The sequence below is a fragment of the Selaginella moellendorffii genome, unplaced genomic scaffold (assembly GCF_000143415.4).
Source record: "Selaginella moellendorffii unplaced genomic scaffold, v1.0 SELMOscaffold_8, whole genome shotgun sequence".
Classification (NCBI taxonomy): Eukaryota; Viridiplantae; Streptophyta; class Lycopodiopsida; order Selaginellales; family Selaginellaceae; genus Selaginella; species Selaginella moellendorffii.
This window is the reverse complement of record NW_003314269.1, coordinates 975,728-988,704: the sequence shown is the minus strand read 5'-3', so window position 1 is coordinate 988,704 and position 12,977 is coordinate 975,728. Positions and strand designations below refer to the sequence as shown.

Sequence of the window (12,977 nt, the reverse complement as noted above, 5' to 3'; positions counted from 1 at the left end):
CCACCATCACTCACATTAGCATCCACAGCTCCAAAGATCACAGACGATGGCCGCTGCTCGTAGAGGGTGGTAAAGAGCTCGCTCCACACGCGGCGTCCACAAACCGCCCCGGCCTCGTCCACGATCGGGAACTCCTTGACCGCGTCGTGAAGATCTTGCACGTCCTTGCCGCTCTGGCACAGGAACTCCAGCGATCGATCGTCCAGGCCAATGCGATCGCGCTGCTGGCGTCCCATTGCCTCGCGGAAGAAGTAGTCCCAGCTCATTCCTCGAGTGTAAGGCTTGCCGCTCTTCTCCACCGCCTTGTTCCTCGCCATCTCCAGAAGGATCCGCCTCCTCACTAGCCTTGCGCGCTTCACATAGGCCTCCATTCCGCCCAGCGCGAGCTCCTTGTCCGTGCGATCCACCTCGATCTGGGCCTTCTGCGCTTCCAGCCGGGCCACCAGCTCCTCGAGATCCTGGCGCTGCGCTAGCTCCCTCTTCCTTGCCATGGATCGCCTGGCCTTGGCGCTCGGGTGCTTCTTGGTGCTTGGCTGCTTCTTGGCATTGGCGATCTGGGCCTGGATCTTCGTCCTGGCGTCCTCCACGACACCGAAATCTACCCTGAGCGATTCCGCCCTTGCAGCAAGCGAGCTGCGCCGATCTTTCCCCAAGACCACCACCGTGAATCTCTCGGGCAGCGGCCGATCGTGATCTTGGAGATCGAGCATCCGGAATCTTGCCGACACGAGCTCCTGGCCCTGCATGTTGCTCGACAGCACTTGAAGGCCTCCATCCTCCACGCCCTGGTGAGAAGGCGCAATATTTCTACAGTCGAAGCTCGCATTGGAGAATCCCCATTCCTCCGCCATGGCCGCAGAGCTTGCTTCTTGATTCGTGAACTCAAATTCTCAGAGTTATTCCTAGAATATGCTAAGTAGATCGTAGCTGTCCAACAATTTGCCCTAAAATATGCTAAGTAGATCATAGCCGTCCATCTATCATGAACTTGTTCTGGGCTGTGCTCTCTCTTCTTCTTGCATGGTTTGCTTCTTTTGAGAAATTCTAGAATATGCTAAGTAGATCGTAACCGTCCAAAAATTGACCTAGATTATACTAAGTAGATCGTAGCCGTGCAATTTGAAAAAGAGACAAGAAAGAGAGAATGACAATCTCGGAGACGAAGAGAAAAGCGCACTACTCTGGAATGTCCTCTCGATCTCCAGCATCGTCGCTTGGACCCTGGGCTCCGCGCTCCTTCTTCTTCTTGATCCCGCTCACAACATCATCGATCCGGAGCAGCATTGTCGCAGCCTCAATCGCGCTCTTGATCACCTGTGCCTTGACACCAAACGCGTCCCACACCCCGGCCTCCTTCATGTCCACGATCTTCCCGCTCCGCCCCTCGATCCCAAAGCTACAAGCCTCGCGCTTCTCGCAAGCCTCGGCGTGCCTGGCTTGCAGCTCGGTCATGGTTCGTATCACCGCCACCCCGCAGTTCTGCGCCAGCGTTCTCGGGATCACCTCCAAGGCCTGCGCCGCCGCCCTGTAAGCCCATTGCTCGATCCCTTCCACGCTGCAAGCCTTCGACTTGAGCGCCGCGGACACGGCCATCTCGCACGCACCGCCGCCGGCAACCATCTTCCCGTGATCCCGGATGGTGTTCCTCACGACACACATTGCGTCGTGGAGATTTCTCTCCACCTCGTTGAGGATGTCCTGGCTAGCGCCGCGGAGGAGCACCGTGCACGCTCTCGGCTCCTGGCACTGGATCAAAAACGCGAAGAACTCATCGCCAATCTTGCGGACCTCGAACAGCCCGGCCCCGGTTCCCACGTCGCGCTCCTGGAGCTCCTCTGGCCGGTTGACAATCGTTGCCCCGCAAGCCCGAGCGATCCGGTTGGTGTCCGTCTTTCTCACTCGCCGGATCGCACTCACCCCGGCCTTGCTCAGGTGGTGGCACGCCAGATCGCTCAGGCCCTTCTCGGTGATGACGAGATCTGGCTTGAGCGTGAGGATGTGCTTGCAAGCTTCCTCCACAAACTCCTCTTCCAGCTTGAGCAGGATGCTCCAGTCCTCCTCCTCCATCACCTCGACGTTGGTCGCGTTCTCGCCTTTCTTGTACTCGAGCGGGCAGTCGAGGAGAACAACTCGCGGGTTTGTGATCTTCCTGCGCATTCTCCCTGGAGCTACCACGTCCTTGTTGATCATCACGCCTCGCAGCACCGCGGAGTCCTCCAGCCTCCCCCCCGCCACCTTCTCGATCTTCACGTACTTTTTCACGTCGATCTCCCTGCTTCCATTGCCGAGATCCACCGCCACCGTCTTCACGGCGTCGATGGCCATGTCCGCCACGAGATCGCCGAGCGCGCCAGTGAACTTGCCACCCAGGCAGCTCCTCACGATCACCTGGAGCGCGGCATGGTCCTCCACGTCCATCGAGAACGCGGCCGACTCGAGCGCCGCGAGAGAATCCTCCAGCGCCCTCGCGAATCCGCGGCACACTATGCTTGGATGGAATGCGTGGAGCGCGACGAGGGGCTCGGCAGCGCGGAGCATCTCCGCCGCGAGGACGATGACCGACGTGGTGCCATCGCCAGCCTCCTCCTCCTGCGCGCGGCTGAGCTCCACCATGGCCTTGGCGGCGGGGTGCTGGACGTCCAGGTCCCGGAGGATCGCATTGCCATCGTTGGTGACCACGATACCTGATCCCGCGGCGTCCAACAGCATCTTGTGCATGGATCGCGGCCCCAGCGTCGTGCGGATGATCTCCGCGCCTGCTGTGGCGGCCGCGATCATCCCCTGGAGGACGCTCCGCCCGCTCTCGCGCTTGATCGCATCGTTGAGCACCACCACGGTCATTGTCGCCACAAAAACCCTAACTAAACCCTAGAAAGCTTTGGGGAGAAAATTTATCACATTATCTTAGACAAAGTATACAAGCCGTGGTAATTGGTGCCACTATTCTTCCACCACACGCTCTCGACGTTGTCAAGCCACGTCTGGCAGAGATGGTCTTGATAATCGAATGAGATTTTCTTGATCCATTCCTCCATGTCGCCAATTTCGTCACCAATGTTGTGATCATTTCTTCTTGATGTTGCGATCATCCTCCTCGTTTCATCTTTAAAGAATTGCATGCTCCAGAAGCCCTCTTCACTGAGAATCTCGTCCTCTTCACAGCTTTCCTGGCTGCCAATCCAGATCTCGTCACCCTCTATCAAACACGTTTGATGAAGCTCTTTGTCGATCGAGTCGCTTGACGTGGTCTCGCAGGATTCAGAGTTGGGCGAGATGGCCGCCAGGCGCTTTGTGAGACCCAGATCCTCATCGTCGCAAGACGATCTTCGTCTCTTCTTTGTTGGCGACGTTTCGATGCTACGCGATCGATCAATCTCATCCTGGGCAAGCCTGGTTTGGATCTTGTTCATCTCCGTGATCAACATAGTGCTCGCCTTGTGGTCAGTCACTGGATTTTCACTTCTGCAAATCCACGATCTAGAAAAGGAGAAAAAATGAGATAACCTAAGATCCAAGTTTTCCTTTTAAGAGAAAGCACGACATTTGCGTGACGTTAAAGAAAGGAAACCACGTTGCCCTAAAACTAAAAGAATTATCCCACGTGGTCGACAAGCATTCGTCCACGTCATACACATCCACTTTGCCCCAAAGCGATCCATCCACTTTGCCCTAAATGATGGAAGCTTCGTGATCATGCCCACTCCATGTCACAGCTGCGCGAGTTCATCACAATCCTCCAATCGTGCTCGAGAAGGCGAGATCTCCCACAGGGCCAGCGCGTCCACGCGCAAATCCTCGCCAGCGATCGCCACCGCGGCGACCCTCTCCTCGCCAATCTCCTCATCCAGATGTATGGCAAATGCCGCGCCCTGGACGAGGCGCGCGCCCTCTTCGATTCCATTGCTCGCCCCAACATCTTCTCCTGGAACACCATGATCTCCGTCTACGCCCACAACGGATCCCTGGCCGCCGCCAAGGAGATCTTCGATCGAATGGGCAAGCGCGACATAATCTCCTGGAACGCGATGCTCGCAGCGTACGCCCAGCTGGGCGATCTGCGCGACGCCCAAGACTGCTTCGATCGCATGCCGCGCTGGAACATCGTGTCCTGGACATCCATCCTCCAGGCATACGCGGCACAGGGATCCATCGACGACGCCAAGAACACCTTCGATTCCATGCCCGAGAGAAACATCCTCTCCTGCTCAGTCATGATCACTGCGCTCGCCACCGCCGATCTCCTCCACCTCGCCAAGACCCTCTTCGATCGCGTCCCGGAGTGGAACACCGTCTCCTCCACCTCCATGATCCAGGCATTCGCCGCCAGAGGCCTCTTCCACGAGGCTCGCCACATCTTCGACCGCCTGCCACAGCAAGATCTCGTCGCCTGGAACACAATCATCTCCGCCCATGCCCAGCGCGGGGATCTCCCAGGCGCGCAAGAGTTCTTCGATCGCGCGCCCCAGCGCGACCTCTTCTCCTGGACATCGATGATCGGCGCTTATGCCCAGGCAGGCGCTCTTCCCGCCGCCACTCGCCTCTTCGAGGACATGCCCGAGACAGATCTAGTGGCCTGGACTGCGATGCTCCAAGCGATAGTTGCCAGCGGAGATCTCTCCCTCGCCAAGACCACCTTTTCACGAATGCCGCTGCGCAACGTCGTCGCCTGGAACTCGATCGTAGTAGCATTTGCCGCGGCCGGGGATCTTGCCTCGGCAGAGGCGACCTTCCAATCCATGCCCGAGCGAGACATCGTTTCCTGGAACTCGATCCTCAGCGCCTACTCCCAGACCGGGCAAATCGATGCCGCGAAGCAAGTCTTCCACGCAATGCCCGTCCACAACCTCGTCTCCTGGAATGCCGTGCTCGTAGCAGACGCCCAGAACGGGCATCTTGACAGCGCTCTAGAGACCTTCCAAGCCATGCCTGGGAGAGATCTCATCTCCTGGACGGCGATGGTGGCGGCCTTTGCGAAAGGTGGCCGTCTCGACAAAGCCATGGCCACCGCGGATCAAATGCCTGGGCGGGACACCGTCTCCTGGAACGCTCTCATCACCATGCTCAGCCACTATGGATTCGGCAGCCACGCCGTGGAGAGCTTCCGATCGATGTGCCTCGAGGGAGGATTCCCAAACCAGGTCTCCTACTTGGCGCTTCTCATAGCTTGCAACCACAAGGGCCTGTCCTTCCAAGGATTGTCCAGCTTCAGCCTCGACTTTGGCGTGGCTCTCTCCGTGGAGCACTACTGCACCATGATCGACGTGCTTGGGCGATCTGGAGAGCTCACTGGAGCGACGGATCTTGTAAACAGCATGCCTTACTTGCCTGGAGCAGTCGCCTGGGGATCTCTCCTCGGTGCTTGCACAGTCCACAGTAGCGTCAAGCAAGGTGCCGTGGCCGCTGAGAACCTGGCCAAGATGGAGAATGGTCCGGCACAAGTTCTCTACTCCAATATCATCGCCACTGCTGCTGGTGCCTGAGTAAATTAAGAAGAGAGATCTCGTAAGCTTCCAAAGACGGAAAGAGAAAAGCAACTCAAGCTTCGTCAACGACGCTGACACGGAAGAGTAAAGTGAGGCATCCGCCGACAAGAGCCACGAAGCAAAAGAAAAGACGAGATAGAGATGATCACTCACACTCTAGCTTCCATGAAGCTTGTTGTACAGTACCGCCATCTTTCGTTCTCGACACAAGCCGCCTGGGGAACAACGAACGATTCAGCGTGCCGGACAGAGCTTTCGGTTGGCTTTCGGCGGTAACGACGAGCTGTGCACTGTGTGCGCTGGTCCTTCCTGAGTTCCTGACTGCAGCATAAAGATTAAAGTACTATGAGGCTACTGTGAGAGAAAGCAACTTAAAATTTGACAAAGACCTGTGTAGTTTCGCGCGAAAGGGAAACCGCTGAACTGGTAGAACACAATAGGTAGCTCACAAGCAAAAAACAGTAGGTAAACATTCCGCAAAGAGAAACTTGACTCGATCAAAGGTGTCAGACACCGATTTGAGATAAAAACAGTCACTCGGGCGCCAAGAACACGAAATGGAAGTATAAGTGATTATGTGAACTTGTAAAAGGAAAAAAGAGCGAGAGCCAGACCTGGCTTGTTCTTCAAAAAAATAGAGTTGATGTTGGGACCTGTGTGTGATAATAGTAATCTCTAGAGCTTGTGATTCGAGCAGCCAGCAACAGAAAGAAACATCCGACGCTTATTCCCGTTGCAATCTACAAAGCCGGACTGATAAGAACAAGAACAAAGAGCAGAGCAAGAGAACTTTCCCACACTCGTACCTGGTGATCTAGCTTCGACGTCGGAGGCGCGGATACCACATCCGGAGAAGTTTCTCGCAAACAAAGCCCAGAGCTTCCGACGCTTTGGTTCCAAAAGATTGGGGCTTCCTCGTCTCGATGACCCCGGCCTCTTCAATGTCCTCCTCGTCCTCCTTGAATTCCAGGGGCGCCACTTGCTTCGACTTGGGCGGCTTGCTCACGGCCTCCTCCTTCTTCTCCGCCTGCTTTCGCGACGGCTTCTTATCCTTGTCTTGCTCAATCTTCTTCTCCTCCGGAGACGCCTTCTCGACATCGGTGATGGCGTCGCTAGCATTCGCTTCCTTCTTGGCATCGTCCTTGGCAGCCGCTCGCTTCTGCTGCTTGTCTTTCTTTGCCCCCATGGCAGGCCACACGCACTTCCGGCTGCCCTGAGCTTGTGCTTGTGCTTGGAGGGAATCGTTGAGCTCCAGGGCATCGTCAATCACCCGCTGGTTGGGAGAGGCGCTCCAGCGCGACCAGTACTTGGCGTAGCGCTCGAAATATCCGCAAGAAGAGGATCGCTTGCCTGGAGAAGGGGAAGAACTCGACGCATTGTGATCGACAGCGCGATGAAGATGCCGCTTCTTGCCCTGCTGCTGGTGATGCTTCTTGGCCGGCTTCCCGCTGCTGCTCGACGCGAAATCACATTCGTCGTGCGTCGCCAGGTAGCGCAGGAGATCGCCGTCCTCGCGCGGGAGAGAATCCGCCATCGCTTTCACTGGCGAGGGAAGGCGCGCGCCCGAGCTAGAGGCCGCCATAGCCAACCCTAAGGTAAAGGCGGAAAGAGAGAGAGAGAGAGAGAGAGAGCTTCTGCTAGATTCTCTCTATTCCGCCACGCGGAGCGCTTAGCAGTAATTAAACTCTTCATTTGATTATATGCTCCTAAAACTCAAGCACCGGCGCAGCAAAGACGAAGGGGGGATCGCTAGAACCCTAGAATTCCTGGGACATGCTCCCGATTTCTCCCTTGGACTTGGCGCTCTTCTTGGGGAGAAGCGATTGATTGATGTTGGGGATGACTCCGCCGCTGGCAATGACGACGCTGCCCAAGAGCTTGCTCAGCTCCTCGTCGTTCCTCACAGCGAGCTGTATGTGTCTGGGGATGATCCTGTTCTTCTTATTGTCGCGGGCAGCATTCCCGGCCAGCTCCAGGACCTGGGTAGATGATCATCACACAAAATCGTTACTCTTCAATCTGCCAAAAGAAAAGCCCAAGAACCCTAAACCCAAGAGCGCGAAGATCACACATACCTCCGCGGCTAGATACTCGAGCACGGCGGCCATGTAGACCGGAGCTCCGGCACCAACACGCTCGGCATACTTGCCCGCCTTGAGGAATCGAGCGATCCTTCCCACCGGGAACTGGAGCCCGGCCTTGTGCGATCTTGACACAGCCTTGGTGGATTTGGCCTTGCCGCGCCCGCCGCTACCGCCCTGACCTTGGCTGCTCATCGCTTTCCCTCTTGCAAACCCTCGCGCTTTCCTCTTGCAAACCCTCGCCCCAAAAAACAGCCGCCCAAAAACTTTATAAACAGTCTCCGCGCTCTGTTTTACAAACCCTAGGGCAAAGTTAGGGTTTCACAAACCCTAGTTAGTTCACACTTGCACGATAAGCTTGTTTAACATCTAACTTATATTGCTTTACTTAAAACTCCGATTAACAAATCTTTAATGTGACAAAAAGCGTAAGATTATATTTTTTTTTATATTAGTCACTTCTTATGCTACAACTTCTGGAAGAATAGCTGTCCCCGGCGATCGATTCGAGAGTCGTCCATGGCAAGTAAGGAGCTGCAAAACAAGATCCATCGGGGTTTAGATTGGAATTCTATTCTCTCGAGCGAGCTAAGCTCTTACCTTCGCATTGACACCATCGTTCACGATCCTGTTCTCCGCCTTGTACTTGAGGTAGTCATTGCGCGAGAACTTTGTGAAGCCCCTGGAAGAAATTCTCGCGTAAGAACAGCGAACGAGGAGATCTATACTTCACAACTTACCACTTCCTGCTGACGATGATCTTCTGCCTTCCAGGGAACTTAAACTTGGCCCTCCTCAGCGCCTCCTGGGCGTGAATTCCATTGTTCTCCTTACATCGCACGGAGAGAAGCACTTGGCCGATGTCCACTCGCGCACAGGTACCTTGCGGCTTTCCAAAAGCACCCCTCATTCCAGTTTGCAGCCTATGAAACCAAAATAATCGTCAAAGCTTTTTCAAGAGAAGTTCTCCACTCACCTATCGGCACCGGCGCAGGAAAGCATCTTGTTGATCCGGAGGACATGGAAGGGATGAACCCTCACGCGGAGATGGAACGCGTCCTTGCCGGCGTACTTTGCCATGTACTTGTTACAGGCTATGCGCGCCGCTTCGAGGGCCTCGCTCGAGACATTCTCCTTCTCCCAGCTCACGAGATGGACGCAGTAAGGGAACTCGTCCACGCCCTTCTTCTTCATCCCCACATCGTAGATTCTGATCTTGGGATCTGGAACACCGCGGCAGAAGCGCGATTTCGGGTATGGCTTGTTCTTGATCTGGCGGTAGCACCTCGCAGGTCCTGCAGCGCATCGAGATCTAAGAATCCCAGCGATCTAAGAAGGAAAAAAGAGCACTTACTTCGTCCCATGGCGGCTGCGTCGAATGAGAACCCTAACCCCTATACGATGTTATATATGGCTTAGCAGCCGTTGGATTGACGGTGTTGCCTATCGGACGGCAGCGATTCTCGGTAATTCGCGGAAGGATCCGGACCGCCCAGTTCGAAGTTTCGGATTTCTAGGGTTCTTACGGTTGAAGGCGCTTCGCCGCTATGCCCGTCGCGGGTATAGGCCGCGTGCGCTTGATCTGTTTGTAGCGGGCTTGGAAAATGCTGGATCGCGAGGATTATGGCTGTGTCTTTGCTCGATCTCCTCCGCTTCGAGTGCTCGAGCTCTCTTCCCTTCGCGTTTCTTCCAAGAGTAAGGCATTTCTTCCTGGATTACATCCATTTTGTTCTCGCGGTGCAGTAAAGATCTACCTGGATGAGCCGCTCTTGCAAAAGATTGATATGAAGAAGCTTGCGGCGTCTTGTGCTTTCGCGGATGTTCTTCTACAAATGGATCAAGTAAGATCAGTAGTCTTTTCTCGCTAAACTTCCTGTATTTCTTGAAGAAAAACAACGCAGCGTATGATTTCGAGCGCAAAGTTCTTCCAGAGATTCTGGAACTTAGTCAAGAAATAGACTCATCAAGGCCTTACATGGTAAGTTTTTGTCACCGCTCCGCTAGTTTCCTGAGTTTCACGGGTGTTATTTTCAGTAGTCCATTTTGCGTGAATCAGGCATTCTCGGTTGCTTCCCAAATCTGAGAAAGTATCTGGATACGATCAAAACCTGCGGGGTGAGAAAGAACTTCAAGGTTAACAACGAGTCATCAGGTAAATGCTGGATCGAATCTGATGGAATTCTAATATGGTTACGCCAGGTAGCAAGAACTATCTATCTTACGTAGCGCTCTTGAACGAGCTGCTAACTATGAGCAGCCAGCTCCACGAGGACATCGATCATCCTCAAAATCACAAGTACATGGCACACCAAGTCGCTCTTTTATACGTAAGTGCGCGAAACGCAAGGAAGAAAAACTAAGATCTTTGATCCATTTTCATATTTCTTGCAGCAATGCATCAGCCACGTCAAAGGCGAGGTCCGGCCTCTCAAGAAACCCATCGAGGAGCGCTTCAATGGCCTCAAGAACTTGGTGGAGAGCAATTCCAACGGAGGATCTCACCTCACCGATTTCTACAAAACATGGTGAGTGGAACTTTTTCTCTTTCGATGATCAAAACTGTGAATTATTTTCCCTTTGCGTCCACAGGCTAAGAGATTTAACGAGTGACATAAGAGCAATCGTCTCGAGCTTCCCCCCAGATGTTGTCTCCAACGTGGACCCATTGGGAAAGTCCCTGAAATGGACGAGCACCATGTCATAGCATGGAAAATGGGCCCCCGGTCGTGGGCTCGAGTCTCGCCAGGGCCACTCTTTTCGCCCGTGTTCACGTGAAGTTTTTGGGCGCCTCTTGAGCGAAGCACCGGGGCGGCGATGTGGAGCGCCAGAAATCCGGCACGGCTGGATGGATCCGCTCGCCAGATGATCGCGGCGCTGCTGCTGGCCAGGTATTGAGAAGAGAAGCGGGAGGAATCGATCGGGGATGGAAGCTGTGAGTTTCAGGCCCCTGTTCGTGTCGAGCGTGCTGGTGAATCCGTGGGAGATCGCAGCGGCGCAGCGGCCGTGCCGGGCGGATTCGTGCGAGAGATTTTCGTGCTGGGGGCAGCGATCTTGTTCTTGGAAGGCTTTAGGCGGCGGCAGGAATCAGGGCTTGAGAAGAATGGGAAGGACGCGAAGAACACGACGGGCCTGCCAGACGCGGTGTGAGAATCGCGACGACGTCCGTGTGAGCGAGTGCAGTACGTCGTATATCCCTGCGAATTCGTCCTCTCTGGGGGAATCTCTGAGTGGAGAGACCATCACAGGCACAGGCGCTGCCACTCCTTGCTCCATCGCCGGGGCATTTTCTTCCATGGTGGTGATGCTGACGAGCGTACAAAGGCACGCGTTGCTGGCTCGATCGTCGTCCCACGGGGCCGAGTTCCCGGCGCTCCTGGCCTCCGTCCAGACCGACATGCACTGTTCATTCCTCTGGCTCTTCCAGCACGTCTTCGCCAAGACTCCCAGGTTGATGCTCTCGCTGATGATCATCCTCGCGAATTTCGTGGCTCTCTCGGCGGCGGGGACTTTCAGCATGGAGCAGCAGCAAGTGGAAGTTTGCTCCAACGGCTTATCATCCTCCAAGAGCAAGAAGACCACGATGGATACGTCGAGCTCTCAGGATGTTTTTATATCCGGGGCTTTCGCGCACGAAGTTTCTCCATCGTCCGGCGACGAGGAGCTCTTCATGGTCTCCATGCTCGAGCAAGCCGCGGAGGAGCACAAAGTTGGCAACCATGGCAAGTCTCCACACGCCGTGGAGATTGCTCCCGCGGCAGCGCTGGTAGCTCCAATCTCCGTGCACCTGGAAGCTGATAACTACGAGTGCTTCGACCGGACGGAGCTACTCTACCAGGAGGCGCTCGCCACCGATCAGAACAACCCGCTGATCCTCGCGAACTATGCCGAGTTCCTCTTCCTGGTTCGTCGTGACTATGAAAGGTAAAAATAATCTATTTTTCTTCGTTTTCCTTCGGTGATCTCAAGCTTTCTTTGCAGGGCTCATAGCGTTTTCCACTTGGCACTTCGAGCCGATCCCGAGGACGCCGAGATCATCTGCCGCTACGGCAAATTCTTGTGGCTGGTTCATCGGGACCGGCGAGCAGCCGAGGAGGCGTACAGGGCAGCGATGGCGGCGGAGCCATCGAATCCATTCTACGCCGGCTGCTACGCTCACTTCCTGTGGCACTCGGGGGAGGACCCGGCAGCGTCGCGCTTAATCGAGCGGGTCTCGCAGCGTAAGATCGATCAATAATCTTGAGGTGAGCAGCCAAAGTCTCCATCGCGAAGAGAATCTCACAATGTGGACCCTTGATACCTTTGCAGCGTTTGTTTTGATTCGTGCGAGCAGTGGACCTCATAGAAGGAGAAACCCAGGCAAATTGGGCTTCTCGATGTGACAATCCAGCGCGCTGGGTCGCACAAAAGGGATCACACTCCAGACAAGTCGGAAGAAAAGAAAGAGATACTTGACGTACATAACACCAGAGTTTTAATGGAGCCTTGTTTGATCTTTCCACTGGTGAGGGGACATTGCCAATCACGAGCTTGTATAATCTGCTATATATTCCCATTTCGAAGTTACGGGGCATTCGAATCTGGGCCGTTGGATGAGAGCCATCCCCGTACAAAGAGGAATGGAGGTTCTTTTAACTCCGCTGTGATTCCATCCGGCCCATGCAGTATGGAAACAAAAAAACCTTGGACAGTATATTTCCTTTCCATGGGATCACTATCATCTATGTATTTCATCTACAAATTCATACTCGAATTAGAACCCTCATGGGGAATTCAACTTCTAGTATTCTCTCTCACTGGACAATGATATCCTCAAAGTTACTCTTGTTAGATTTTGTTTATGCAAGAAGAACAAAAACTGTATATACCTGGAGTCGATTTTTACAGGATACTGCTAGTTTCGTAAAAATTGGTCTAAATATATAAAAGTTTCACTTAATTTGTTCGTCATTTCTTTGTTTTCTTACTAGTATATACTCAGCTAAATAAATCCTGGAAATGCAAAGATGGATGCCAGTGGTCCAGGCAAGCCAGCGACAAAAGGTAGACCCAGATGGGAGGAAGAGTAAACTTGGAGAGATCGACGGCATTCCTCTCCGAGCTCTACTGGCCTTCACATCAGTCAACTTCACGCTGGCTCCAAAGCTTCGTCATGCAGTGGCTCTTGAGCACTTCATGGACTTTGTCCTCCCTGGCAGCCTCCAGCATTGTAGCACTCGGCGCTTAGAGTGGAATCTCCCTACAGACAGCAGCAGCTTGTCAATCTTGATACCGTGCTGTTGATGGATGGAGTGAGCGTAGATTGAAAAGAAGGAGATTCAGCACATGCAAGAGAACATTTATGGAGATAAGTTTTTCCTCTTTTGATCTCTGTTGTTATTTAGCTCATGGAAATGACAGAAGAAATGCAGCACCC

At 54.1% G+C, this 12,977-nt stretch overlaps 7 protein-coding genes across 8 annotated transcripts; 3 read left to right on the top strand and 4 right to left on the bottom strand.

Annotated features, from left to right (window-relative positions):
* Positions 1 to 1,118: 1,118 nt before the first annotated feature.
* Positions 1,119 to 2,841, bottom strand: LOC9631803 (T-complex protein 1 subunit gamma). Its single transcript, XM_002966863.2, has one exon. It carries the CDS (start codon positions 2,839 to 2,841, stop codon positions 1,177 to 1,179), a length of 1,665 nt encoding a protein of 554 aa, XP_002966909.2. The 3' UTR covers positions 1,119 to 1,176.
* Positions 2,842 to 4,490: 1,649 nt separating this feature from the next.
* LOC9634992 (pentatricopeptide repeat-containing protein At4g02750) lies at positions 4,491 to 5,815 on the top strand. Its single transcript, XM_002967227.2, has 2 exons — positions 4,491 to 5,472; positions 5,667 to 5,815. Exons 1-2 carry the CDS (start codon positions 4,491 to 4,493, stop codon positions 5,813 to 5,815), a joined length of 1,131 nt encoding a protein of 376 aa, XP_002967273.2.
* A 218-nt stretch (positions 5,816 to 6,033) lies between these two features.
* LOC9634991 (nucleolar protein 58) lies at positions 6,034 to 7,090 on the bottom strand. Its single transcript, XM_002966862.2, has 2 exons — positions 6,290 to 7,090; positions 6,034 to 6,223 (listed from the first exon to the last, which is right to left on the bottom strand). Exon 1 carries the CDS (start codon positions 7,063 to 7,065, stop codon positions 6,298 to 6,300), a length of 768 nt encoding a protein of 255 aa, XP_002966908.1. The 5' UTR covers positions 7,066 to 7,090; the 3' UTR covers positions 6,034 to 6,223; positions 6,290 to 6,297.
* A 62-nt stretch (positions 7,091 to 7,152) lies between these two features.
* Positions 7,153 to 7,839, bottom strand: LOC9634990 (histone H2AX). Its single transcript, XM_002966861.2, has 2 exons — positions 7,559 to 7,839; positions 7,153 to 7,462 (listed from the first exon to the last, which is right to left on the bottom strand). Exons 1-2 carry the CDS (start codon positions 7,757 to 7,759, stop codon positions 7,241 to 7,243), a joined length of 423 nt encoding a protein of 140 aa, XP_002966907.1. The 5' UTR covers positions 7,760 to 7,839; the 3' UTR covers positions 7,153 to 7,240.
* Positions 7,840 to 7,947: 108 nt separating this feature from the next.
* Positions 7,948 to 8,950, bottom strand: LOC9631802 (60S ribosomal protein L10). Its single transcript, XM_002966860.2, has 5 exons — positions 8,919 to 8,950; positions 8,541 to 8,859; positions 8,305 to 8,487; positions 8,165 to 8,246; positions 7,948 to 8,098 (listed from the first exon to the last, which is right to left on the bottom strand). Exons 1-5 carry the CDS (start codon positions 8,926 to 8,928, stop codon positions 8,027 to 8,029), a joined length of 666 nt encoding a protein of 221 aa, XP_002966906.1. The 5' UTR covers positions 8,929 to 8,950; the 3' UTR covers positions 7,948 to 8,026.
* Positions 8,951 to 9,097: 147 nt separating this feature from the next.
* Positions 9,098 to 10,277, top strand: LOC9631801. 2 transcript variants are annotated; one of them, XM_024672230.1, is made up of 7 exons: positions 9,098 to 9,259; positions 9,308 to 9,405; positions 9,453 to 9,542; positions 9,602 to 9,716; positions 9,764 to 9,891; positions 9,956 to 10,089; positions 10,154 to 10,277. In XM_024672230.1, exons 1-7 carry the CDS (start codon positions 9,169 to 9,171, stop codon positions 10,266 to 10,268), a joined length of 771 nt encoding a protein of 256 aa, XP_024527998.1. In that variant the 5' UTR covers positions 9,098 to 9,168; the 3' UTR covers positions 10,269 to 10,277. The 2 variants fall into 2 exon arrangements, with proteins under 2 accessions (XP_024527998.1, XP_024527997.1); XM_024672229.1 differs by having other exon boundaries at positions 9,098 to 9,405.
* Positions 10,278 to 10,300: 23 nt separating this feature from the next.
* Positions 10,301 to 12,338, top strand: LOC112345454. Its single transcript, XM_024672228.1, has 3 exons — positions 10,301 to 11,485; positions 11,543 to 11,805; positions 11,870 to 12,338. The coding sequence occupies exons 1-2, from the start codon at positions 10,488 to 10,490 to the stop codon at positions 11,796 to 11,798; spliced, it is 1,254 nt and encodes a 417-aa protein (XP_024527996.1). The 5' UTR covers positions 10,301 to 10,487; the 3' UTR covers positions 11,799 to 11,805; positions 11,870 to 12,338.
* Positions 12,339 to 12,977: the final 639 nt, after the last annotated feature.

What these genes read in the sequence shown, in the direction of transcription:
- LOC9631803 (XM_002966863.2), bottom strand. Translation starts at nt 2,841, where the DNA reads ATGACCGTGGTGGTGCTCAACGATGCGATCAAGCGCGAGAGCGGGCGG.
- LOC9634992 (XM_002967227.2), top strand. Translation starts at nt 4,491, where the DNA reads ATGATCGGCGCTTATGCCCAGGCAGGCGCTCTTCCCGCCGCCACTCGC. An exon ending in TATCATCGCCACTGCTGCTG is followed by an intron (nt 5,473 to 5,666) that starts GTGCCTGAGTAA and finishes CTTGTTGTACAG; the next exon opens with TACCGCCATCTTTCGTTCTC.
- LOC9634991 (XM_002966862.2), bottom strand. Translation starts at nt 7,065, where the DNA reads ATGGCGGCCTCTAGCTCGGGCGCGCGCCTTCCCTCGCCAGTGAAAGCG.
- LOC9634990 (XM_002966861.2), bottom strand. Translation starts at nt 7,759, where the DNA reads ATGAGCAGCCAAGGTCAGGGCGGTAGCGGCGGGCGCGGCAAGGCCAAA. An exon ending in TCGAGTATCTAGCCGCGGAG is followed by an intron (nt 7,463 to 7,558) that starts GTATGTGTGATC and finishes TCATCTACCCAG; the next exon opens with GTCCTGGAGCTGGCCGGGAA.
- LOC9631802 (XM_002966860.2), bottom strand. An exon ending in TCCTGCGCCGGTGCCGATAG is followed by an intron (nt 8,488 to 8,540) that starts GTGAGTGGAGAA and finishes TTGGTTTCATAG; the next exon opens with GCTGCAAACTGGAATGAGGG. An exon ending in ATCATCGTCAGCAGGAAGTG is followed by an intron (nt 8,247 to 8,304) that starts GTAAGTTGTGAA and finishes AATTTCTTCCAG; the next exon opens with GGGCTTCACAAAGTTCTCGC.
- LOC9631801 (XM_024672229.1), top strand. Translation starts at nt 9,169, where the DNA reads ATGCTGGATCGCGAGGATTATGGCTGTGTCTTTGCTCGATCTCCTCCG. An exon ending in ACTCATCAAGGCCTTACATG is followed by an intron (nt 9,543 to 9,601) that starts GTAAGTTTTTGT and finishes TATTTTCAGTAG; the next exon opens with TCCATTTTGCGTGAATCAGG. An exon ending in GGTTAACAACGAGTCATCAG is followed by an intron (nt 9,717 to 9,763) that starts GTAAATGCTGGA and finishes TGGTTACGCCAG; the next exon opens with GTAGCAAGAACTATCTATCT.
- LOC112345454 (XM_024672228.1), top strand. Translation starts at nt 10,488, where the DNA reads ATGGAAGCTGTGAGTTTCAGGCCCCTGTTCGTGTCGAGCGTGCTGGTG. An exon ending in GTTCGTCGTGACTATGAAAG is followed by an intron (nt 11,486 to 11,542) that starts GTAAAAATAATC and finishes CTTTCTTTGCAG; the next exon opens with GGCTCATAGCGTTTTCCACT.